We start from the raw sequence: 26,359 nt of genomic DNA, 5'->3' as shown, positions 1-26,359 counted from the left end.
CCAGCTTCCCCAATATTGTGTACTGTTTTACTGTTCACCAAAGTTTCTACTTATTTTTTGTCTATTCAGTGTTTTTCTATCCCTACCCTTCCCCTCCCTTGTAACATTCAAAGATTGTTTCTTTTTGTATGTAAACCTTTTCATGAGTTTTTACAGTAGAGGTCTCATACAATATTTGTCCTTTTGTGATTCTAAATTGATCTGCTGGGTATTTAAGGTCTTTCATAATTTAGCCTCTCTTTATCCTCATGCCTCTCCTTTCCAACCCAAGTCACACACGTTATTGTCTCCATGTTCTTGCTTATCAACTATATTCCCTAGCTGAAGTTAAAATACTCCCTAGCTGAAGTTACCCTTTTATAATTCCAACTCCTTTAAGACTCGACAGCACTGGCTACTGGGCTGCTGGCTGGCTTTTAGGACCATAGAGCCCTGATGGCACAGTGGTTAAGAGCTACGGCTGCTAACCAAAAGGCTGGCAGTTCAAATCCACCAGCCGCTCCTTGGAAACCCTATGGGGACAGTTCTGCCCTGTCCTCTAGGCTCACTATGAGTCAGAATCAACTCGATGGCAACTTTTTTTAAAGACCATGCTTGAATTTGACCTCCTTGAAAATCAGTAGTTTTGTTTTAAATCTCTTTTTCTCCTACATTATACACTTCTGTCAGTATCAGTGGACTCACTTCTGGCAGTAAGTGCACATGTGTGGTGTGTATGTGTGTAGAATGAGATCTCGGGGTAAATATTTTTAAAAACCCTAAAAGTCCTCTAGATGATTCTAACGAAACTCTTCAAGAATATTCTAGAAAACCTTTGGAGACTAATAATACACCAGCACACACAAGTCTCCTTGATCACCTAGTCTGTACCATTCATTCTAGCCTACATTCACATACTTTCTTATACTATTTTTGGTGTGTATTTCTTGTATTCCTAGCAAGACTAAGCTACTTTGACTGAAACCACGCATTATCCTTCTTTTGTATAATTACCCTAGTACCACCACCACCACCCCACTGTCGTCGAGTGGATTCTGACTCATAGCGACCTTATAGGACAGAGTAGAACTGCCCCGTAGAGTTTCCAAGGAGTGCCTGGCGGATTCAAACTGCCAACCTTTTGGTTAGCAGCCGTAGCACTTAACCACTACGCCACGAGGGTTTCCATTACCCTAGTACAATACTAAATATCATTTAGCTGTTAAGGTATTGGTTCAACTGAACAAGTTATTTCACAATTGTCTATCAATCGCCGTTGAGTTGATTTCAACTCATGGCAATCCCATGTATGCAGAAAACTGCACTCCATAGTTTTCAAGGCTGTGACCTTTCAAAGCAGATCACCAAGCCTTTCTTCCAAGGTACCTCTGGATCAGTTTGAACCATCAACCTTCGGGTTAGTAGGCAAGCACTTAACTATTTGTACCACCCAAGGACTCCTAAGAATTTCAGAGCTCCAAAATTAAAATACAGCTTTCATCTAAAAGAATTTTCATTTAAAAATTATAAAATTATTCCCAAGTACTGGCACAGTTACCTTTTTTAAAAAGCTTTTCACAAATGAAAAGTTATCATATTTATTACCATATTTAAATTTCAATGTTGAACAAGGACACTCTATATTTTACACAAAACTCCATAAATTAAACATATAGTCCTCAAGACTCAGATAATGCCAGAGTAAGATTATATAGCACACAACTTACGTGGTACAATGTAAATACTCTAAAGCATTCTAACTTTAGTTGCATACTGAATTATCTGTTTAAAAGGGAATTTTAATTAGTGCCACCTACACAGAATGTTTCTTTCAATTTTGTTATTTAGAATAACAAACACTAACACTTACTGAATATTCATCACGGGCTAGGTACTCTTCTAAACTCTTAACAGTGTCTCACTTAACCCTCAAAAGACACCAATGAAGCGAGTTATTCTATTCCCAGTTGACAGATGGGAAGACAAAGCCATTAAGTAACTTTCCAAAGTCAGACAACTGGAGAGAAGAGCCAGGGTTTGAACTCAGACAGTCTGATTCCAGAGCAAGTGCTCTTATCCATTTGTCACACTGCCTTTCAATAGGTATCAACTTCAAGGCAAAGAAAAATGTAAGCCCTACTAAATCTGACACCTTAAGAGAAATGCTTTGAATTCCAAAAAGATTTTAAAGTCTAATTATGCAGTCAATTCAGGTGAGAAAATGACTCAGCACTGAGGGCTGATTTTGAGAAAATATTTCCCTTGACTATTTAACATTAAGGTAATGTGAAATAACCCCATCCATGGATTAAAGATTCATAATTTATACCTATTTTACCTCTCACTCCTGACTCAAGACTGTGTAATCTTGCCCAGCCCAATAATTAAGCTATAATTATATATTGACTCATTATATTAGTCTCAATATTTTCCTTCAATCATAAAGAGATTGTCTTATTTGCTTTCTACAGCTAATCCATATACCAATATTCTGAATCCCTGTATTCCTTCCCATGTCCCTTAAATGCCACCTCTTACATTTACTTCACCCCTCTATTGTCTCTGGAAACCCTGGTGGTGTAGTGGTTAGGAGCCACAGCTCCAAACTGAAAGGTCAGCAATTCAGATCCACCAGACACTCCTTGGAAACTCTATGGGGCAGTTCTACTCTGTCCTATAGGGTTGCTATGAGTCAGAACGGACTCCACAGCAATGGGTCTTTATCATCTCTAATCTCTACTCTGCAGCATCCTTTTCTTCCACTGCCAAGCATATTCTAGTATTCCTTAAGCGAAATTTTTTTTTCCTTAAAATTCACCTCATTCCTATGAAGGCCAATCTTCTGGAAATGTGTTATACCAAAAAATTGCATCTAGTTACTAATAAATACTTGACTGGAAACCTTCAGCAATCTCTCTTGCATCCATCTCTACAGAGAAACTGCACTTCTGGTGACTGGTGACGGGGGCAGGGAAGGGCAGCATCCATAGTCAAGATGTCACCCGGTCCCCTACCAATTCCATCGTGGTGGTAGGAGGCTGCCCAGTCTGCAGAGTCCGGGTTTTGGAGAACTTATTCACCTTCCTGGGCATCTTCTTGGCCATCATCTTGTTTCCATTTGTGTTCACCTGCTATCTTGCCTTGAGGAAGCAAACTGTGGAGCAACCTTTTCTTAAAGGGAATAAGGCACCAGGCTTTCCTAAATTGTTAACTTTTCTAATGTAAATGTTATGTACAAGAGCTTGCTGTGGAATGGGTTTGAAGGTTCCAGGCCAGGGGGTCAGATCTGGAAATGCAGCGGCACTGCCTTCAGGAATGATGGCAACTCAATAAAGCACTACTTTCATTTTTTCATTCAAACCTGCCAGGCGCTCCTTGGAAACTCTATCGGGCAGTTCTACCCTGTCCTATAGGCAACAGCACTGGGGTTGGGTTTTTATTTTTTCGCAGTCTTCAATTTGAGAAAGGTGAGAAACACTGTTTAAATAAATGAGATTCATACCATCAAAAAAAAAAACAACTGCACTTTTAAAGACACCAACAACCTTTTTGCCAAAAAAAAAAAAAAACATGGCCAAATATTTGGTTCAAGTTTGTTCATCCTTACTCCTCTAAATTTTCTGCTTCCTTGTTTTTTCTAACATTCAATCAGGGTGGGGGGGAAATGTTTCTCCTCCTCAGTTCTCATAGTTCTTTCTGATTTATTTGGTGATTTCTTTTCTTCCTCCAGAAACCCTGGTGACATAGTGGTTAAGAGCTACGGCTGCTAACTAAAAGGTTAGCCGTTCGAATCCATGAGGCACTCCTTGGAAACCCTATGGGGCAGCTCTACTCTGTCCTACAGGGTCACTATGAGTCGAAATCGACTCGACGGCAACAGGTTTTTTTTTTTTTTTTTCCTTCATCCAGTTCCAATAGTGGGTACCCTCTCCAGATTCTGAAATCACACTTCCTACTTAAGAAAGCATTCCTTCTGCATATAACTGCTAAATCTCTATCTTCAAACTTTGCACCTGCATCCCAGTCCTGCATGCCCAACTTCCCGTAGGACACTAAAGTTTCACGCCCTCGAACTCATTAAGTTCAAAATTAAACATTATTTCACACCCATTCAAAAATTTTCTTTTCCAGCTACCCTGTTTCTTCAATAATATTTCCATTCTTCTCATTTTCCTTCCCGTCCCCCAGAAAACATCTTAGTCATCTTTTACTTCTCTCATCTTCACCCTTATATCCAATTTGTCATCAAATTCTGACATCTTAAATGGATATATACTAGCCCACTCAGGTCTGGTCTTCATTTCGATTCTCACTTAATTATAGCCAGTTATCTTGTTCCCAGTCTTAACCCCTTTCCCCTCTCCATGACTAGTTTTCCCATGGACACCACTTTTACCTTGTCATCACCTTGCTTGCAATCGCATAACAATTTCACTCATCTTCTGCATAAAGTCAGAACTCCTCTGTCTGGATTTCAAGGCCCTTCATTATCTGATCCTATTACCTGACCCTGTCTACATTCATTTTGTACTACTTCATGAGCTCTTATCCAAAAATCCACCGACAAACAGCCTTTCCAAAATCCAGCAACCCCCTAAGGTTGTATGCAAAATGTTGTATGTGTGTGGAATTTTGCGCGGCGGAAATGAGGGCGTGAAGAATGGCCCAGCAGTCAATTTTTTTCTACATTCCAAACATGCGCCCCCTTCTGCTCTTCTTTCCTGTCATGATTGTCTCCGGCTCCTTGGCTTTTTTATTCAACCTACCGCCAATTAGGCCTTCTCCACTCCCTTTTGTCTGACCAGATTTTATCCATTCTGCAGGTTCCATCTCCTCAGGAGAAGCTCTTCAGTGCCTATGGATCTAGCTCTCCCGCCAACTCCTCTTGCATTTGGAGTTCATAACACAAAATTAAAACTGAGCTGTTTTTCTTGTGATAGATCTGGGAAGGAAGGGGCCCTGACTTAAATTCCTTTTCTACATTGCAACCAATGTCTAAATTCTATCGCCCCAACGCCAATGCTTAGCCGAATGCTAAGCATGTAGCAAGTCTGTAACATATCTAAACACACACAAGTATTGTAAATATAATAACTACACAACGGAAAAATGTAAAGTTTACAGCCACTTCTGGACCAATACAAAGCATCTTACCAATAAAATGCCGCGACGACGCTGTCACGCATTCCAGCTTCACAAATCATTTTTCAGGTCTGGACCCAAAACCACGTCGAGGCTAAAATATCCTGAAGTTAAAAACCCGCCAAGACAGAGCCTGGAGAAACCTTCGGCCTCCCAAACTCCCTCTCTTCCCAAACAAACGAGTTCACTAGAGACACAGACACGCCCAGTAAGGAGACCTCTGCTCCCTCAGACCCGAGGCCAGCCGACTTCACCAGAGGAGGGACATTTCCCCTGACCAAGCCGTCCAGCTCTGCGACCCTCCCTGGGTGGGGCCGGGGAGGGGGCAAAGGCAAAGGACGATGGGTCCCAACTCGCTCCTCTCCACCTAGGCCTTTCAGGGATCAAGGCCAACTTTCAAATCCCGCCGATGAGAAGCGGCAAAGTAGCCGGGAGCCACCGCTGGGTTTAAAATTGTATCCCGACTCGCTCTGCGGCCTGACGCAGGACTCTGCCTTAGCACCCCGCTGATTTCAAGTCGTTGAAGCAACTAAAGTCTCCATCTTAATTAAGGGCAAGGCCGAGCGGCCTCAATAAGCATTACCGTCCAGATCCCCAGTACCTCGGTGTTTCGCTAGAGACCTCGGTCTAGCGGTGCGAAGCTTTCCGCCAAATTTCCGCCCGTAGTAAGCACGCGGCGGCACCTCCGATCTGATTGGTTGACTGCGTAATCTGGCCGCTCGCAGGGCGCGTTGAGAGGCGCCAGGTTACTAGAAGACAGGGGTGTTTGAGTTTGGAACGATTCGCTCACTTTCCTTTCACCTAACACCGGAGGTCTGCTGCCAAGTCTGGGAGATTTGAAACTCAAGGCCGAGTTCCTCCCTGTTTTCCGGTTCTGCTCGGGAGCCTTGGAGGGGGCGAGGAAGGAAGTAAGGACATGTGCCTAGTGACCGGACCCCTCCGCCTCTGGATTGTCGCGGGCTTCCGCTTTACGCTGCAATGTGGAATCGTGCTCTCGTCACTTCTGGCGGCAGCGTGATGTGTTTCTGAGAGAGAGAGAGAAAGTCCTTTTCCCTGCCAACTCCCCGACCCCAAAGACCTTGAAGATTTATTTTCTAGTTTTTAGACACGTGTGCTTGAATGTTCAGCGGAGTAGGGCTGAAATACAGAGAGAGGGAGTGGCACCTGCCAGAATTTAAAGGGATTTTTTCTGCGTATTTTCAAAACTGACTTTTGACCACCATCCAGCACCAGCAGCGTGGGATTCGAGAGCGTTTCGCGCCATCCAGTGTCTCCAGCATGTACTTCCGCTGTGGGCTAACTTTGCTATACAAGAGCTTGTATACACCCATCGGAAGGACCCCTCAGCCCATCTGGGGTTCTCTCTCCAGAAGTCTGGTACTGAGTCCACAGAGGAGAATTCCAGGTAAAGACAGTGAAGAGCTCCGTTCTCTGAGCAGCACTTCTACAGCCAGAGTGCTCTTATTCCGTTCCCCGCCCCAATCTTAACCCTTTCGTGCCTGGCGGTACATATAGCGACGTTGAACTTTTTCAGCTTCTGGGGTTTATTGAAAAGCTGCTGTACCACTGACAGTACGTGTCAGGGGCATTTATGACTGTTTGAAACAAGAGATGGGATTGTGCCACAAATTACTGTTTTTATAGGGTATTGTATGAGGTGTCTGAATTTCTAGTAGGAAAAGTAGAAATTTTGAAAATTTTTATTTGTTGCACAAATGTACCAATAGACTCCGGTAGGAACTCTGGGGTAGTTAGTGGTACTTCGTAAGTAACGATAAACACTTAGGGTGGGCTTGTGGGAGAGGGCAAGGAAAAAAAAAAATCCATACTACCTACGAAAAAAATCAGACACTCAATGATTCAGCATGCTTCCATTAATGAAAACCCACGGTATTAACAAAAAATTCAAAGCAAAAAATAATTGGGTCAGCAAAGGGTTAACAATATTCTTGGGTGTAGAAGCAGATCATTCATGCACTCTCCTTGTTCCTTATGCCGTTTTTTCCCTTGAGTTTTTAAAAAGACTAGAAAAAGATAATCACATTGATGGGATAATCTGCTTTTACTTGAATGCTACTGACGTTGTGTGCCACCAAGTTGATTAGGACTCAGTCTCCCTGTAGGACAGAGTAGAACTGCCCCGTAGAATTTTCTAGCAGGGCCTCAAATCTGTTCATTCTGGTTCAAACCTTTGCTGAGAATTTGCATTTCCACCCAAGATACATTGAATCAAATCTATACCTTAACAAGATCTCCCAGTGATTCTGATGTATAATAAATTTTGAGAACCACTGCTGTACTAGTTGTTCTCAGAATTGGTCACTCACCAGCAGTATTAACATAGCCTGGGAACTTGTTAGAAATGCAAGTTCTCAGCAGCGGGTTCAAACCTGAACAAACCATTTCAAAACCCTATTTTCTAGGCAGTAAGAGGCAGTGGCTAAGAGCTCGGCTGCTAACCAAAAGATCAGCAGTTCAAATCCACCAGCCGCTCCTTGGAAACCCTATAGGGTCACTATGAGTTGGAATCGACTCAAGGGCAAAGGGTTTGGTTTTTTTTAAACCTTTACTGGAGCTGATCTCCAGGTCTTTCTCCTGCAGAGCCGCTGGTGGGTGGTTCCTTTCGGTTAGCAGACAAGCACTTAACCATTGTGCCACTAGGGTTCCGTTCCTTGATGCCATTAATAAGAAGCCTAAAATATTCTTTCACACTTGAGAGTACTTTTAATAGTATTTCCTAGTGGCTGTTGGACATTAGACTCATACTAAAGATAGATATACTGCAGCATGAAAATTCTGATATAATTCCTAAGATCACATTTCATTTGCACAAGAAATGTGCAATATTAAGAATTGGGCTATTAGGATTTTAGGCCGAGCAAATGCCAGATGATCAAAAAAAATTAAATTTTTTAACATGAGGCAAAATTTTACATTAACAAAGTGATTCACTGGCTTTTGGCACATTTGTAGATAAATTTAATAATGGATGAATCAAATTAGGTAATCTGATTTATAAATTTAAGATGTTATGATTTGAGAATCTTTATGTTTAAACAATTCATGGTTGAATTTTTTTTTTTTTTAATCTTGGTTTTTTTCTTTTGTTTTTTAAGAGTTCAATAGCTTTGTTGCACGGACCAACACATGTGGGGAGTTGCGTTCCTCTCACTTAGGCCAAGAAGTCACCCTTTGTGGATGGATTCAGTACCGACGGTAAATTGAGGTAGATTAAGATTGCATGGTGGTGGTTTTTCTAAGACAATTTTAAACCAGTTAAAAGCATAACAGCTGTGCAACTCCTGCAAGCTTCTGAAAATTCACTGGATTTTCAGGGGTTTTTTTTGTTTTGAAAAATTCAAATAGTGTCACTCTTGGTAGGTATCAGTAACATCTGAAGGTATACAAGTAGCCCTTTAAGCATCAGTTGATTAGAATGGTTTACTAAGGCTGAAGAGCTCCTAGGACCAGTAACTGGTTCATGGCCAACTGTTAAGCTCCAATAACATGAAAAAGACATATTTTGTTCTAATTTTAGGTAGGGAAAAAGCCTAAAAACATGAAGAACAGTCATTCCTTAAGAACAGAGACCATTTGTTTTTGTTCATCTGTATGTTCCAGAACATACCTGAACAGTACATTAATTCATATTAAAGATATATCTGCAGTACATAGGTTGTATGACCTTCTAAAAGAGAATGTCCGAAATAGGTGGATATTTGACCAATGAATTCAGGGACTGTATATCCTGAACCCAAAATCTGAAGATGTTTTATATACTCCTTCCTGGTGCTAAGGGCAATATAAGAAATGTAGGTTGGATGCTAAAATGTTGGGATTTTTGGGACCTTTTGATGGCTTATAGAGATAGGAATTAGTAGTTGGACTCTTCCAGAAAATTTTAGATTTTATGTTTTTTTAGTAAAAGATTATAACTTCTGGAACCATTGCCCTAAGGTAATCTTTGAACCTGGAACCAAAAATATCCCCTGAAGTCTTCTTGAAACTGAGCAATAGTTTAGCTTAACTAGTAAGAAAAGGTCTGCCTTGAGCATTATGTTCTTTTAAGAACTATCTATTTGGGATCAAATTGACAACAGCAACTTGAAAGATTGGATGGGAACCTTAGGGGGCAGTGAGTTTATGTTAATGAGGGAGGAACAACTCAGAAGAGGGTGAGAATGGTTGCATAACTCAAAGAATGTAATCATTGTCACTAAATGGTACATGTAGGAACTTGAATTGGTGTATCTTTTCGTATGTATGTTCTCAACAACACAACAAAATTAAAAAAAAAAAAACCTAAGTAGCATAGCTCTACTGTAACACACAAAGCAGACTGCCAAAAAAATAAGATCTTATATCACTATATTTCAAAAGTGACCAATCAGGCATTCCTAAAATATTATCTTTGGGTTTATGATGTGGAATATTCCCAAATTTAATAAAATTTTCCTGTAAAGACCTAAACCAATGAAAATTGAAAATGAAAAAAAAAATCTGCCTTTTTATTAATAAGCCATATACATTAGTAAGCTGTGTAGATAGCTGATAAAAGTTCAAATTGAAAATGAAAATGTGATCTGTTTTTTTCACTAATAAGTTATATAAATAACAATTGTATGAATGTAGCTAGTGAAAGTATATAATTCTAAAAAAGAAACATGAGAAATTACATGGGGTTCTTTTGTTTTACCTGTTTAAACTTTGGGATTAAAGATTTTTATCTTAAAATGTTCACTTTCTTCATTAATCAGGCAAAACATGTTCCTGGTCCTGAGAGACTTCCATGGGCTTGTTCAAGTTATCATTCCCCAGGAGGAGGTAATAGAAGGTTTCCTACTACTATCTGAAAACCTCTTTGATGCTCTGGCTAGAGTATACTGTTTGTTTGAGAAGTATGAGGTTTTTAAATTCAAAAGTTTAGTATTAATGAAAATAACCATAAGCAGCATTAAGACAAGGGACACTCAGGAAAGGAGGGTAAGGATGGTTGCACAACTCAAAGAATGTATGAATCAGAATTACTGAATTGTGCATTTAGAAGCTGCAGAATTGGTGTTTGTTTTACTGTGTATATTCTCAACAACAAAAATTTAAAAATGATTTTTTTAAAAAAGACAAATGACAAACTGGAAAAAAAAATACAACTCTTATCATAGACAATGGACTCATTTCTCTCATATTAATAAGAAAAAGTTCAGTGACCCAGTAGAAATATGAACTCAGGATATAAACATAAATTTTACAGAAAAGAAAACAAAAGGCCTGTAGACGTATGAAAATATGCCCAACTTAACTCATAAGTAGAGAAATGTGAATTAAAACTACACAGTTACTGTTTTTAACGCCTCGGATGGACAACCGTTGGGAAAGCAGGTGCTTGTGTATTCCTGGGGAGTATAAATTGGCACTAGCTTTGTGAAGGGCAATTTGGCAGTATCAGAATTATTAAATGCATATGTCCTGTGGCCTGTTAATTCCACTGCTAGAAAGTCATCTTACAATTGTCTTACACCTAAACTTACACAGATGAAAAATGACATATATACAGCGTTATTTATTGCAGAATTATTTGTAATAGAAAAGAAAAATGGAGAAAATCTGCAGCATGTCCTTCAATAAGAGACTGTTTTAAAAATAATGTATATCCTTAATAGAGGATATTGCTCAGCCATAGAAAAAGAATGAAGAAGCACTTTATGTCCTAATGTGGAAAAACGTCCAAGGTATATTGTTAAATGAAAAAATAGGATACAGAAGAACATGTAGAAGGCATTATCTATGTAAAATAGGAAAGAACAAGGAGTATATACTGTGTGTGTGTGTTTGTTTATGTATTCTAAAATATCCACAGAAGGATACATAAGTATCTGGTAACATTGGCTGCATGTGGGGAAGTGAACTGAGGGCCTGGAGGTAGACTTTTCCCTGTATATGTTTTTGTACCCTTTGAATTTTGAGCAGTATGAAGGTATTGCTCAAAAAATAATTGCAATTAAAATTAGATAAAATAAACAGTGCCCATCATTGGAGCAACAGAGGAAGAAGAGGAGAGTCAGGAATAGGAGGGAATGGAATTTGTGGCTAATTCCCTCCATGAATAACCGCCTCCTTTGCCATGAGACCAAAAGAACGAGATGGTGCCCAGCTGCCATTACTGAACATTTTGATCAGAGAGTCTATAGAAGAACCCTTCTCAAAAGGGGGAAATGTAGAATAGAACTTCAAATTCTTATGGAATCCAGACTTTCTGGAACTGTGAAGGGTGGATGAACCCCTGAAACTATTGCCTTGAGATAATCTTTAAACCTTAAACCAAAAATATCCCCCGAAGTCTTCTTAAAACCAAACAATACTTTAGCTTAACTAGTGAAAAATGTCCGCCTTGAACATCATGCTCTTTTAAAACCTATGTATATGGAATCAAATTGACAACAGAAACTCAAAAGACTAGATAGGAGCTTTAGTGAGCAATGAGACGATGTTAATGGCAGAGGAGCAGCTTAGAAAACCAGGGTGAGAATGGCCACACAACTTGAAGAATGTAATCGATATCACAGAAGTATGCATGTAGCAGTTTGGATTGGTGTATGTTTTGCTGTGTATATTCTCAACAACAACAATAATACAGATTGACAATGAAAGGTTGGATAGGGAACTTAGGGGACAGTGAGTTTAAGATAATGGTGGTCAAATAATTTGGAAAAGGGTAGTGAAAATGGTGGTACAACTTGAAGAATGTTATCAATGTCACTGAATTGTACCTGTAGAAATTGTTGAAATGGTGTGCCTTTGGCTGTGTATACTTTCACCAAAATTTGAAAAAAAGAACTCCCATCATGGTCATTTGGGAACTTGTTTTCTGTTGTGGTGATTTCTACAAATGCTTGTGTGCCTACCCAAGATATGATTTAGCTCTTAGTGTTTGAAATAAGGCAAGAACCATAAACTGTCTTTCAGGATCACCCAGAGGTGAGCATAGCTAACCAAAGAGAACTGCTTTCACTTTGGATTCCATTTTCCTCCTGGTTTTAACTGCCCCTAAAAACTTAGCCTAGAGACACTTGGCTTTAAAGTACGTGGGGCTTGTGTGCATCAGGTCATTCTTCCCCTTATTTTTCTTTACGGAAAAATTTTAGAACTCTTAACGGTTTTATTTGCTGTATGTCATGGTTCAAGATGGGGTGCAGTTTTATGAGACTCTGTAATAATGTCATCAAGGGCAGCCCTAGTATTGATGGCAGTTTAGCCACAGCATCCCAGGCAGTGCTGATGCTGTTAGTTTTTCTGAGCCATAGATTATAGTTACTACTGATTCCTTTAAATTTGATTCTTGGAACTGATTTACCCCTGTTATTTTGCAGTCGGCTGCTTCTGTGAAGAAGATTTTATGTGAAGCCCCTGTGGAATCTGTGGTGCAAGTGTCTGGAACTGTCATTTCCCGACCTCCAGGACAAGAGAATCCAGTTGGTAGTTTAGAAATTGTCTATACATATTTGACTTACGTGCGTTTGGAAACCCTGGTGGTGTAGTGGTTATGAGCTATGGCTGCTAACCAAGAGGTCAGCAGTTCGAATCCACCAGGTGCTCCTTGGAAACCCTATAGAGCAGTTCTACTCTGTCCATTAGGGTTACTATGAGTCGGAATCAACTCGACGGCAATGGGTTTGGTTTTTTTTTTTTGGGTATGTGCATTTGCTGTGTCTGTGTACACATTCAGGCAACATAGTCTGAGCATCTGTTGGACACCAGGCACAACTAGAGCTCTGTAAGTTCTACGGATGAACCTACAGATTTCAAAATCTTCACTATAAACACAGACACCTATGTGAATATGCATGTTAAGATATTTGTTGATGAGCACATCAGCCACAGATATGCATAAGAATATCAGAATCATGGACAGATATTTATGCTTTAGATGTTAATACACTATAAGCACCTTTACACTTTACATCTGCAGATAGATGCATGTGAAATACAACTGTGTATTGTGTACATGTCCTGATGAGTAATTTTTTTTTAAATATCTTCTTTTTCTCTTTGTGTCTCTCATTCTCTCTTTCAGAAAATGCCAACGGGTGAGATTGAAATCGAAGTTAAAGCAGCTGAGCTTCTGAATTCCTGCAAGAAGCTGCCCTTTGAAATTAAGGACTTTGTGAAGGTGCCATCTGTTATTAATAAAATAGAGTATTTAGGAAATGTTGATGCTACCAGTAAAATATTTTCAGAATTTTTTAAGGGGAAAGTTTAACTTCTACAAAATTAACCATTTTATTAGCTGCTGCAGTTCTTAAACACCCAGACTTTTTTCAGACAGGATGAAATGTTTTTCTGTCCTTAAAAATTGGAATGTTGTATTGCTCAAGTTTTTTTTGTTGCCATTGTTTTACACTTTGAAAGGAAATTTATGTCTAGTTTGGAAATAGCCAAACAGGGTAGGGGACCTCGCACCTGTTGTTTAAACCTGTAGCGATGATAGAATATGTGCTTGGAGCAACTCTTGTCTTTCCAAGCTTGTAAGTATGACTACTGTAGTTCAGGATTTTTTTTGCCAACTTTTATGGGGCTGATGGAATCAGCACTGGGTGAACACCCAGATAAGTTTTCAGTTTTGTCACAATTGTAGACTTTTATATGTCTGGTTTATAAACCAATCTATAAAGGGATTTTTATAGTCATTGTCTAGCCACTTGTCTTACAGTTAAGGGCCCAGTACTTAATCCTTTAATTAGAAAGAGCAATGTGATTACAGGGTTGACCTTGTGAAAACTAAATATACAGTTTTCCCCAGATAAGCTTTCAGAAAAAGATACAGAACTAGTCAAAGAAATAACCAGGGTTTCGAACTGGTTTGTTCCAGTTCGAACCCCTCCTGAGAATTTGCATTTCTAACAAGCTCCTAGGCAATGCTAATGCTGCTGGTGGTTAGGGACCAATACTGAGAACCAAACCCGTTGCCATCAAGTCGATTCTGACTCATAGCGACCCTGTAGGACACAGTAGAGCTGCCCCATAGGGCTTCCAAGTAGCAGCTGGTGGATTCGAACTGCTGACCTTTTGGTTAGCAACCATAGCTCTTAACTGCTGTGCCACCAGGGCTCCACTAGTAGAGCAGTGGTTCTCAAAATTTATTATACTTAAGAATTGAATCGCCTGGGGCTCTTGTTACTGATTCTGATTCAGTGTATCTGGGGAGGAAATGCAAATTCTCTGCAGGGGGTTGAACCAGAATGAACTGGTTCGAAGCCCTGAAAATAACTGATTCCACGAAAAAGGACTTGTTAAAGTTTTCAACACAAACAGAGATGCAGGGATTTATAGGCTTGAAAATAAGCAAACCTCACCATGTTCCTCCTAGTTGTTCCTACTAGTGCAGCTGTGGAGATTCCACCTGCTCTCCCCTTGCATCTCTTACACGTGGAATTACTATCCCATTCAGGTGATAAGATTGTAGTGTATTTTTGTTCTGGTGTATCTTTGTAAAAGATATTTGAAATCTTTAGAAATTTTTTATTCTCAAGACTCAACCATAGTCTTTAAATGGATGAAAAATGGTCAGTAAGGTAGGCAAATTTCAATCAGTGCAGGGTGATGCTAATAATGCATAGTAAAAAAAAACAAAACCTGTACTAGTAACAAGCTTAGAAGGTATAGGGTGGTGACGTTTACATAGATGGAAACAGCAAGCTGGTGGGCTACTTGACAGTGGTATAAGCAAAAGACAGCTACAGTTTTTTGAAAATTCAAACTCTATCTAAAAGTAATATCTTTCAAATATTAAAATACTTAAACAAATAAATCCTTAAATTTGTTTAGAAAACGGAGGCTCTTCGTTTGCGGTATCGCTACCTAGACTTGCGTAGTTCCCAAATGCAGTATAACCTGAGACTGAGGTCCCAGATGGTCATGAAAATGCGGGAATACCTCTGTAATCTGCATGGTAAGGGTAATGCCAGAATGTTCTTTTGCGCTTTATAGCATTTCTTCTGCTTTATGCGGCAATTTTATTGCATCCTTTCCTTACCATCTTTGGGTCAGATGTTGCCAGAGGCCTAGAATTCACCCAGTGTACACCAATTTTTTTATAAGGTACTTTATGAGGAATTGTTCATTTCCAGGGTATTTTGTCCTAGAACATAATGTAGCGACTAGTACCTAGATCATAAATACATTGTTTTAAAGGTGATAATGCTTGTTACATTGTTGTATATAGTTATTTCCTATCACTGTTGAAGATAGGACAGCTTTTTGGTTATTTTCTCTAATTTTTCTTTATTTATCATGTCCATACATCACTTGTTGGCAGCTCAGAAATAGGTAGATTAAACTGAACACATTGATAAGTCCTATTTTTTTCTGCTGTATTTGTTTTTTCTTTTTTGCTATGCTAGCAGAACATTTAGAAAACCAGAATAGTGCAGTAGACAAGGTTTCCTTGAGTAAAATTAATTCCTGTCATAAGTATCAACCTTATGAACGGAACAGTATTTTCTGAAAATCTTCAGCTTGCTTGGACTTTGGGAAGCCAGCACCAGTAGGCTTGATAATATTTCAACCACAATTCCTAATTAAAGGGTAGCCTCAGATTTGTTGGACTTAAGACATCATTATTTGACAGATTGCAAATTTCTTATCTATTAAGTTCTGATGTTTCTCTCCTTTTAGGGTTTGTGGATATAGAAACACCAACATTGTTTAAAAAGACTCCAGGGGTATGTATTTCCTTAGTCTACTAATAATGTTCTATTAGTTATGAAACTGGTCCATTTTGCTTTTATATTTACTTGGGCCACTTTTATTTTATTTTACTGCTTCAGAATGTTTACATTAGCTAGCTTTTCTTAAGAGTTGAGGAAATTATGTAGATGAATATTTTGAGTCAGAATTCTTTTATTCTATGTGAGTTTTATTGAGAGAGGATTATAGATGCAAATCATTAATGAATCGGCTCCTTAAAATATTAAGAACTGACAGTTTTAAACATTGATATTCAATCTGTCTATTGAATCTGTGGATGTATAAAACTACTGTTTAATTTAGAAAAGCAGGAGTTATTTGAACAGGAAATAATGCACAAAATCCTTTTAGCAAGTAACAGCATTGGGAATTTATTTCAACAAGCATACATTTAATACCTACTGTTTGCCAGCTGGAGGAAACCCTGGTCGCTGTGAGTCGGAATTGACTAGACGGCACTGAGTTTGGTTTTTTATTTGCAAGCTGGAGCCCTGGTGGTGCCGTGGTTAAGCGCTGGGCTGCTAACCAAAAGGTTCAAATCCACCAGCCACTCCTTGGAACCCTGTGGGGCAGTTCTACTCTGTTCTATAGGGTCGCTACGAGTAGGAATCAACTTGTCGGCAACAGATTTGGTTTGGGTTTTTTTTTTTTTTTTTTTTTTGTATATGCAAGCCAGTGTTTAAAACCTACTTTTAGGGAATAAAAGATGAGCAAGAAATGATTCCTGTCATTGTGGGAACAACTTTGCTCTTAAGTTAATTTCACTAATGAGCTGAAATATCAACTTCTACCAGTCAGTTGTATGTTTGTTTTTAACGATTTCTATCCTTTCTCTCCCCCTTCTCCCTCTCTCTCTTAAAAGGGTGCAAAAGAGTTTGTGGTACCATCAAGGGAACCTGGAAAGTTTTATTCTCTCCCTCAGAGTCCTCAACAGTTTAAACAGCTTCTAATGGTTGGTGGTTTAGACAGGTGAGCTTTCTTTATGCTGGTAGTTATCAGAAAGGAAAAAGGGGTGGGGGGAGAGGAGGAAAAAGGAAACACAAAATTGACTGATCTCTGGAGAGATTAGAAAATTTATGAGAACTTCAGCGAATACATGTAAAATGCCTTGGAAGTTTGTAGTCATCATTTAATAAATATTTATTGAGTGGCCACCGTATGCAAACTCTATGCTAGTAGATGTGGCTGGGGTTAAAAAAAAATAGTTCTTGCTCTCAAAGAATGAATGATTCTGGTAAGGGAGACTGAAATAAAAAGCAGAACTGATAAAAAGCCAAATATAAATCCACTGAGAGTCACAAGCCAGGTATTAAGTGATTTAAGATTATATTGTTTGGAAGATATTATAGAAAAGTCTGTGAAATGAGACCTGGGATAGAGCTGCATTTCAGCAGGTGAAGGTCAGAGCTGGAAGAGCACAGCACAGGAAAGCTATGTGTTTGCGGAGGTGTATTCAGGAGCAGTGAGTGGTTCAGTTTGGCCAGAGCAGAAGAGGACATGTAAAGAAGCATCAGCTGCCTTGTATGCCACTCTAATACATGAATATCCAAAGGTGCCTATGTATATTTTTTGAAAACAATATGTGGAATAGGTAATTTCTTATAGGTCAGCAGTGTATCTAATGAGATTAAAGCATAAAAAGTAGAAAAAAAATTTTATGCCTGATAAAAACCCAAAACCAAATCTGTTACTATCGAGTCGATGCCGACTCATAGCAACCCTATAGGACAGAATAGAACTGCCGCATAGAGTTTCCAAGGAGCACCTGGTGGATTCAAACTGCCGACCTTTTGGTTAGCAGCCATAGCACTTAACCACTACACCACCAGAGTTCCCTATGTGCTATAAAAAAAATAGGTACCAATTAATTTATTTCATGACCTGCATTGCTATAAACTTTTTTTTTCTTTAATTGTGGTTTAGGTGAAAGTTTACAGCTCAAGTTAATTTCTTATTTAAAAAATTTATACATATTGTTTTGTGACATTGGTTGCAATCCCCACAATGTGACAGCACACTCACCCTTTCTGTCCAGGGTTCCCTGTACCCATTTGAACAGTTCTGTCCCTTCCTGCCTTCTCATTTTGCCCATTTTGTCTCGTGTATTTGATTGAACTAAGAAGCACGTTGCTCATGTGTATTATTTTCTGTTTTACTGTCCTGTCTAATCTTTTGTCTAAAGAGTGGGCTTCAGGAATAGTTCAGGTCTGGGTTAATAGAGATTCTGGGGACCATAATTTTGGGGGTTCTTCCAGTCTCTGTCAGACCATTAAGTCTGGTGTTTTTACATGAGTTTGAATTCTGTTCTACATTTCTCTCCTGCTCTGTCTGGGACTCTCTGTCGTTTTCCCTGTCAGGGTGGTCATTGGTGGTAGTCCGGTACTATCTGGTTCTTCTGGTCTCAGGCTGGTTTTCTTCATTCTCCTTTCCTCTGAGTGGGATGCAACCAATAGATGTATCTTAGATCATTGCTGTAAACTTTTGGGGAAAAGTGTATCTCCCTAGAATCATGACTCAATTAATGGTATTTTTCAATTGTAGATATTTTCAGGTTGCCCGATGTTATCGAGATGAAGGTTCAAGACCAGACAGACAGCCTGAGTTTACTCAGGTACTAAATTATATTAATTTGTCTGTTATACATTCAGGTTTGTTACAGCCAAGTATTTTCAAGACAAGGGAAGTAATTGTATGTACTTCTTTTTTTGTTACATTTTATACATCAGATATTTAATCAAAGTTACCTGCAGTTGAGATACTAATTATTTAATTTTTGATCCATTTTCCTGTGTCCTTTTTATAAAGAGTGTATATCAGCCAAGGAATGTCACAGATTCCTACAGTGTTTTAATGCTCATAACAGGATAAAGTCCTTAAAACAAATTTCTTGTACATTAAAACTGATAATTCTGTATATTGCTATTAAATCTGTTTATCTAATTTGTGGACTTGTCAATCAAAACTACAGGCCTTATGATTTAGTTTCTGTATGACAGAGTGTTAATCAGTGTGGTGAAGTGTAAAAATTATACACTTTAGAGTAGATAGATTTGAGATCAAATCTGGCTTCACTGCTTACTAACTATAACACACAGGCAAGTTACTTAGCCTCTCTGAGCCTCAGGCCATGAGATAGTTGTGGGACCTAAACATGATGATGTATGAAAAATATTCCCACAATGCCTGGCATAAAACAGATGTACAGTAATATTTATCCTCCCCCGCCTTGTATTAACTATTATATGTAGAATCCTAGGGAACCCTGGTGGTGTAGTGGATAAGTGCTACGGCTGCTAACCAAAGGGTCAGCAGTTCAAATCCGCCAGGCACTCCTTGGAAACTCTATGGGGCAGTTCTACTCTGTCCTATGGGGTCACTATGAGTTGGAATTGACTCAGTGGAACTGGGTTTGGTTTGGTTTGGTAGAATCCTATGGTGACTCAAAAACAGAAGTAGCTGTAAATATTAATATTGTGGCTATTCAAGTTCATTTCCATATGTTATCTTGTTTTCAGATTGACATAGAGATGTCTTTTGTGGACCAAACTGGGATCCAGAGTCTAATTGAGGGTCTGCTCCAGTATTCCTGGCCCAAGGACAAAGATCCTGTAGTTGTTCCATTCCCTTCTATGACTTTTGCTGAGGCGTTATCCACTTACGGGACTGATAAACCTGATACTCGCTTTGGGATGAAGGTGATTCTCTTCACTATTCCAGGACTGTGCAACCAAGTAGCCCTTCGGTCTCTGAAACCACTTTGAAGTTTACAACCAGCTTCACACTGTTGTGTATTTTTTGTTGCTGCTGAACTACAGTGAGAGAATAACTGTGTGTTCACATTACAAGACTTTTTTGTTTACCATCTGTTGTGTTCTAAGACATTTCCAAGAGCAAAGTTCTTGCTAAAAGTTTTTATTACTAACAAGTTATTGATTATGTGGACATGGATGGTAACTTAAAAGGAAAAAAAAAACAATTTTTTCAAACTAAATTGGTGCTTGAAAGGCAAGTGATTAGAAATTGTTTACTCTTTTTCTGTGGTCTATAAATAACTCATACGTAGGAAAATATTTATCCAAATGATTATAATCTATAAGCATTTAACTAAAGGTAAGCGAAGACTTTTTATGTAGCACTTTCCATTACCAGCCCTCTCAGTATTTCCTTCTAGAGAGTAGCATCCCTTAGTCTCAGTAATGCTGGTGACGTTTCCAAATCTCCGTTCTCAATGCAAATTCCTTAGAAGTCGAATCCTGCCTGGTGTTATCAATAAACAGTGCTCAATTCTTAGAGTGAAAAAATATATAATACATCAAAAGTCTAGATACTAGAATTTCATAACTGCCTACTTACAGCTAGCAACTTAACCACTTTTGTTTCTTTTATAATGTGGAAGAGAGAATAGTGATAGTACAGTGGTTCTTAAGTCAAACTGTTAAATCCTGGCTCTGGCACTTACTAGCTATGGTGTCTTGGGCAAGGTACTTTCTTTTTGCCTCAGTTTCCTCATCTATGAAATGAGGATAGTAAGAATGTGCACCTCATACTCTTACACAGATGAGATGAATTAACATATATAAAGCACTGTTCACAGTGCCCGACCCATGATAAACATGCATGTTTGTAAATAATAATGACTGTAAAGTGTTTTGGAGTGAAAATTCAACGTTACTTCACATTTAGTCGATCTTTTTGTTACCTGTTTTCCAGATTGTAGATATTAGTGATGTGTTCAGAAACACAAAGATTGGATTTCTTCAAGATGTACTTAATAAGCCCCAAGGAACCATCAAAGCCATATGTATCCCTGAAGGAGCAGTAAGTAAAGCACAAGTCTCTGTTTTTTCTAGAATTTGTATTCAGGAAGTAGATATGTTCAGCACCAGCACAGTTAAGCTAGAGAAGGAACAGTTCTTTTAAAATACGCATTTTATGTAAAGTCAAACCGTTTCCCTGAAACTATAGAATCGGTAGAGAATAATAAAATCTCGAGTTTACACTCAAAACCTGGAACTTTTCTCCCTTTTAAACAGTTTTATAAAGTAATGCTGTAAATGTACTTCATTTGGGCTAATTCCACCCATGGTGAGCATAAAATAGCATTTAACATTCTACCTCCTGCCTTAGTTTGTCCAAAGGCTCTCAGCCCCGTATCAGCTCCAGCATAGCCCTTGCATGTTGGTTCTTGATCTTCTGACATGTTTATTTTCTGTAGTTAGTATATCTGATTTGAAAGGAATTTAATAAGAGAAATTCCAGAAGCATTCTAAATAAGATTACTGTTTCAAAAGACTATGCTCATTTGGACATATATCAGTATATTCAGAGTAGGGAAGAGAAATGGTCTCATTACTTTCAATTCACTTCATATGTTCAATAGAAAGTAATTTGGTATCCATCATCTAGTTCAGAAGTAGCAATTGTTTCAGATAAACATATATTGCTTACTGTTACTATTTACCTGATTCTGAGTATGGTTTGTCTTCCCCAAGTAGATTATAAGGCTTCAGGTGGACCATGTTTTTACTTTGTACTCCCATACCTAGTTAATTGCCCTATGAATATTAGTTAATGATGCTAACTATAGTACCTCGCTGAGTTATATTGAGATAATTTAGAAAAAGTAAGAGTAAAAGAATTCTTAAAAACCTGAAATATGTTGCGGTTCCTCAAGAAGTATGACCTAGCAATTCTGTTCCTTGGTATATTCCCGAAAGACTTGAAAGCAGTGATGCAAACAGATACTTGTACAGCAGGGTTTGTTCCAGCAAAATTCATTATAGCCAAAAGGTGGAAACAACCCAAGAATCCATCAATAGATGGGTGGATAAGCAAAATGTAGTATATACTTACAATGATGTATTACTCAGCCTAAAGAGAAAGGAAGTCCTAATACATGTTATGACTTGGATGAACCTTGAAGACATTATGCTGAGTAAAATAAGTCAGTCATAAAAGGACAAGTATTGTGTGATCCCACCTATGTGAAATATCTGGAATAGGCAAATACATAGAGACCAAAGTTTTATTAGTCATCACCAGGGGCTGGTGGGAGGGGTCAAGAGGGAGTTACCATTTAAGAGTGATGAAAAATGTGGCTATGGAAAGTGGTGGTGGTTGCATAACATAGTGAACGTAATGTCACTGGTCACTGAATTATACACATAAAAAAGCTGAAATGGCAAATATTTTGTTACGTATATCGTTATATATGTATAGACACATATACACACACGTATATATGTATACACCACAATTTTTTAAAAAGTTGAGAAAACACAAAGACACACAACCTGAAATAATCAAATCCTGAATCTTATTATTGACCTGAAAGTTGTTTTTTCCTTCATAATTAGTTGTAAAGATTCATTTTAAAAATTTATCCTGTGTATAGCATTTTTTTTGCAAGGTCTTTTGTGGAATACATTTACAGCTATTTCCAGTTAGAACTACATAATAAGAAAAAATAAGCCTCGTAACAAGCTTTGAAAATTTGTTTTTTGGCAACAGAAAATTCTTATTGAAACCCATTATTATGATGGAAGGAGCCTGGGTGGCACAGTGGTTAAGCATTCAATTGCTAACCAAAAGGCCAGCAGTTCAAATCCAACAGCTTGTCCTTGGAAACCCTGTGGGCCAGTTCTACTCGTCCTGTGGGGTCGGTATGAGTCGGAATTCACTTGACGGCAACTGGTTTGGTTTTTTGTTTTTTTATATGATGGAAAGGCACGGAACCTGTGTCCCATTTGATATCATAAACATGTATTTATGAAGCCAAAGTGTCCTACTGAAGAATTTACTTTGTTTTCTTTCTCCAGAAGTACTTACAAAGGAAAGACATTGAGACCATTAGAAAATTTGCAACTGAACAATTTAATCAGGTAAACTTAGTCAACAGTTTTTTTTGGGTTTTTTGTTTTGTTTTGTTTTGTTTTTCTCTTTTGAAGATTTCATATTTTGAACTAATAATTGCTTGAGCTCTTAAGCTCAAAGATCTTGTTATTTATCATTTGACGTTTGTTCCTTTGATTTTTAAAAGTAATCATATCCCCCTAAAACTGCAGTATAAATAGTTGAATTCACCATTATTCAGAATGTGAAAGCCCAACCATAGCTTTTAATAAACAAAGGTATTTTAATTTGGTTAGGAATATAAGCAGAGACCCATGTACCCAAGTTTAAAAGGAAGTATAATGATTGATGTGAAAGAAAGCTTCAATTCATTGTTCTTCCTATACTGTCTTTTTGAACTCTGAATATACTTTTAACGCACACATTTTGTTTTCTTGGTGGATGGTAGATCTCAAAAGGAGGAGAAAGAGTGGTAAATGGGCATTTTCATACATTTTTCCTGGAAGTATAAATTGCCTCGGTTATTTTGGAATCCGTAGCTTTAGATATATTCATCCTACTGGAGTCAGTAATGCTCTGCAATATATTCTAAATAAAGGATTCTAAACGTGGGAAAACATACTCTTCACAGTGTCATAACAGGAGTAAAGTAAAACTAAATGGAAATTATTAAATAAATTATGGTATAATCACAGGAATTAATATTAAGTTCTTTTTTAAAACTTTGTTTCCTTTGTAGTATAGGAAAAATGTTTATTGTGAGAAAACAGAATTACATACATACCCTGATCATAACCATGTAAAAACATACTTGTGATTGAAACAAATTAACCACCCATACCACTACCATATCCCAAGTCTCATAGCTAAAGTTCAAAGAAAAATAAAGGGATTTTTCAGTGAGAAAAAGATAAAAATATTAGAATAGTAGTTTCGAAAATGGTTTGAGACAAAATGAAAAAAGTCAAGGAAATAAAAGTTTTCCATAAAGTTAAATGAATTTCTTTTAAAGAACTGTCCTTTATTTCACTCTTTCTTTTTCTGTAAAGCTGTTCGTTCTTTTATTAAACGAAAGTAATAGTAGATGATATTTTGAATTTGCTTTATGCCCTTCCTTGATAAAATATGAAATTGGCAACCCTATGTCTCCCAGGACTTTTTCTTCTTTACTGTTGTTGTTGTTGTTAGGCGCCGTCAAGTCAGTTCTGACTCATAGTGACCCTATGTACAATAGAATGAAACACTGCCCAGTCCTGCGCCATCCTTACAATCGTTCTGCTTGACCTCATTGTTGCAGCCTCTGTGTCAATCCACCTCGCTGAGGGTCTTTCTCTTTTCCGCTGACCCTGTACTCTGCCAAGCATGATGTCCTTCTCCAGGGACTGATTGCTCCTGACAACATGTCCAAAGTATGTAAGATGCAGTCTCGCCATGCTTGCCTCTAAGGAGCATTCTGGCCTCACTTCTTCCAAGACGGATTTGTTCGTTCTTTTGGCACTCCATGGTATATTAAATATTCTTCGCCAACACCACAATTCAAAGGCGTCAACTCTTCTTCGGTCTTGCTTATTCATTGTCCAGTTTTCACATGCATATGATGCTATTGAAAATACCATGGCTTGGGTCAGGCGCACCTTAGTCTTCAGGGTGACATCTCTGCTCTTCAACACTTTGAAGAGGTCCTTTGCAGCAGATTTGCCCAATGCAAAATGTCTTTTGATTTCTTGACTGCTGCTTCCATGGGTGTTGATTGTGGATCCAAGTAAAATGAAATCCATGACAACTTCAATCTTTTCTCTGTTTATCATGATGTTGCTCATTGGTCCAGTTGTGAGGATTTTTGTTTTCTTTATGTTCAGGGGTAATCCATGCTGAAGGCTGTGGTCTTTCATCTTAAGTAAGTGCTTCAAGTCCTCTTCACTTTCAGCAAGCAAGGTTGTGTCATCTGCATAGTGCAGGTTGTTAATGAGTCTTCCTCCAATCCTGATGCCCTATTCTTCTTCATATAGACCAGCTTCTCGGATTATTTGTGCAGCATACAGATTAAATACGTATGGTGAAAGAATACAACCCTGACTCACACCTTTCCTGACTTTAAACCAGTCAGTATCCCCTTGTTCTGTCCGAACAACTGCCTCTTGATCTATGTAAAGGTTCCTCATGAGCACAATTAAGTATTCTGGAATTCCCATTCTCCACAGTGTTATCCATAGTTTGTTATGATCCACACAGTCGAATGCCTTTTCATAGTCAATAAAACACAGGTAAACATCCTTCTGGTATTCTCTGCTTTCAGCCAGGATCCGTCTGACATCAGCAGTGATATCCCTGGTTCCACATCCTCTTCTGAAACCAGCCTGAATTTCTGGCACTTCCCTGTCGACATACTGCTGCAGCCATTTTTGAATGATCTTCAGCAAAATTTTGCTTGCATGTGATGTTAATGATATTGTTCTATAATTTCCACATTCGGTTGGATCACCTTTCTTGGGAATAGGCATAGATATGGATCTCTTCCAGTCAGTTGGCCAGGAAGCTGTCTTCCATATTTCTTGGCATAGACGAGTGAGCACCTCCAGCACTGCATCTGTTTGTTGAAACATCTCAATTGATATTCCATCAATTCCTGGAGCCTTGTTTTTCGCCAGTGCCTTCAGAGCAGCTTGGACTTCTTCCTTCAGTACCATCGGTTCCTGATCATATGCCACCTCTTGAAATGGTTGAATATCGACTAATTCTTTTTGGTATAATGACTCTGTGTATTCCTTCCATCTTCTTTTGATGCTTCCTGTGCCATTTAATATTTTCCCCATGGAATCCTTCACTATTGCAACTCAAGGCTTGAATATTTTCTTCAGTTCCTTCAGCTTGAGAAATGCCGAGTGTGTTCTTCCCTTTTGGTTTTCCATCTCCAGCTCTTTGCACATGTCATTGTAATACTTTGTCTTCTCGAGAGGCCCTTTGAAATCTGTTTAGTTCTTTTACTTCATCAACTCTTCTTTTGCTTTAGCTGCTCGACGCTCGAGCAAGTTTCAGAGTCTCCTCTGAAATCCATCTTGGTCTTTTCTTTCTTTCCTGTCTTTTCAGTGACCTCTTGCTTTCTTCACGGATGATGTCCTTGATGTCATTCCACAGCTCATCTGGTCTGCAGTCACTAGTGTTCAATGTGTCAAATCTGTTCTTCAGATGGCCTCTAAATTCAGGTGGGATATGCTCAAGGTAATATTTTGGCTCTCGTGGACTTGCTCTGATTTTCTTCAGTTTCAGCTTGAACTTGCCTATGAGCAATTGATGGTCTGTTCCACAGTTGGCCCCGGCCTTGTTCTGACTGATGATATTGAGCTTTTCCATCGTCTCTTTCCACAGATGTAGTCAGTTTGATTTCTGTGTGTTCCATCTGGCGAGGTCCATGTGTATAGTTGGCAGTTTATGTTGGTGAAAGAAGGTATTTGCAATGAAGTCGTCATTGGTCTTGCAAAATTCTATCATTCGATCTCTGGCATTGTTTCTATCACCAAGGCCGTATTTTCCAACTACTGATCCTTCTTCTTTGTTTCCAACTTTCGCATTCCAATCGCCAGTAATTATCAATGCATCTTGATTGCATGTTCGATCAATTTCAGACTACAGCAGCTGATAAAAA

The 26,359-nt window shown here is 38.5% G+C and overlaps 2 protein-coding genes across 6 annotated transcripts in view; one reads left to right on the top strand and one right to left on the bottom strand.

The window, feature by feature from the left end:
- Positions 1 to 6,163, bottom strand: part of CENPL (centromere protein L) — a 29,081-nt gene extending 22,918 nt beyond the window's left edge. For 2 of the 3 annotated variants that reach the window (XM_064276629.1, XM_023549275.2), the window contains exons 1-2: positions 5,723 to 6,163; positions 5,134 to 5,215 (exon numbers count right to left, since the gene is read on the bottom strand). The gene's annotated coding sequence lies outside the window, so the exon portion shown is untranslated. The remainder of the gene's footprint in view (positions 1 to 5,133; positions 5,216 to 5,722) is intronic. The other variant, XM_023549276.2, reaches the window with a different exon arrangement.
- Positions 6,164 to 6,399: 236 nt separating this feature from the next.
- Positions 6,400 to 26,359, top strand: part of DARS2 (aspartyl-tRNA synthetase 2, mitochondrial) — a 54,364-nt gene continuing 34,404 nt past the window's right edge. Inside the window, exons 1-12 of one of the 3 annotated variants that reach the window (XM_010591002.3) lie at positions 6,400 to 6,526; positions 8,238 to 8,337; positions 9,879 to 9,945; positions 12,489 to 12,590; positions 13,193 to 13,288; positions 14,944 to 15,067; positions 15,793 to 15,839; positions 16,727 to 16,833; positions 18,406 to 18,475; positions 19,380 to 19,559; positions 20,575 to 20,682; positions 22,686 to 22,745. In XM_010591002.3, coding sequence (XP_010589304.1) covers positions 6,400 to 6,526; positions 8,238 to 8,337; positions 9,879 to 9,945; positions 12,489 to 12,590; positions 13,193 to 13,288; positions 14,944 to 15,067; positions 15,793 to 15,839; positions 16,727 to 16,833; positions 18,406 to 18,475; positions 19,380 to 19,559; positions 20,575 to 20,682; positions 22,686 to 22,745 — 1,188 coding nt within the window. Of the gene's footprint in view, positions 6,527 to 8,235; positions 8,348 to 9,878; positions 9,946 to 12,488; positions 12,591 to 13,192; positions 13,289 to 14,943; positions 15,068 to 15,792; positions 15,840 to 16,726; positions 16,834 to 18,405; positions 18,476 to 19,379; positions 19,560 to 20,574; positions 20,683 to 22,682; positions 22,746 to 26,359 lie in introns of those variants that run through there. The other 2 variants (XM_003410985.4, XM_010591003.3) reach the window with 2 other exon arrangements.

This window comes from Loxodonta africana, chromosome 25, assembly GCF_030014295.1.
Source record: "Loxodonta africana isolate mLoxAfr1 chromosome 25, mLoxAfr1.hap2, whole genome shotgun sequence".
NCBI classification, from domain to species: Eukaryota; Metazoa; Chordata; class Mammalia; order Proboscidea; family Elephantidae; genus Loxodonta; species Loxodonta africana.
This window is presented reverse-complemented; position numbering and strand designations above follow the sequence as displayed.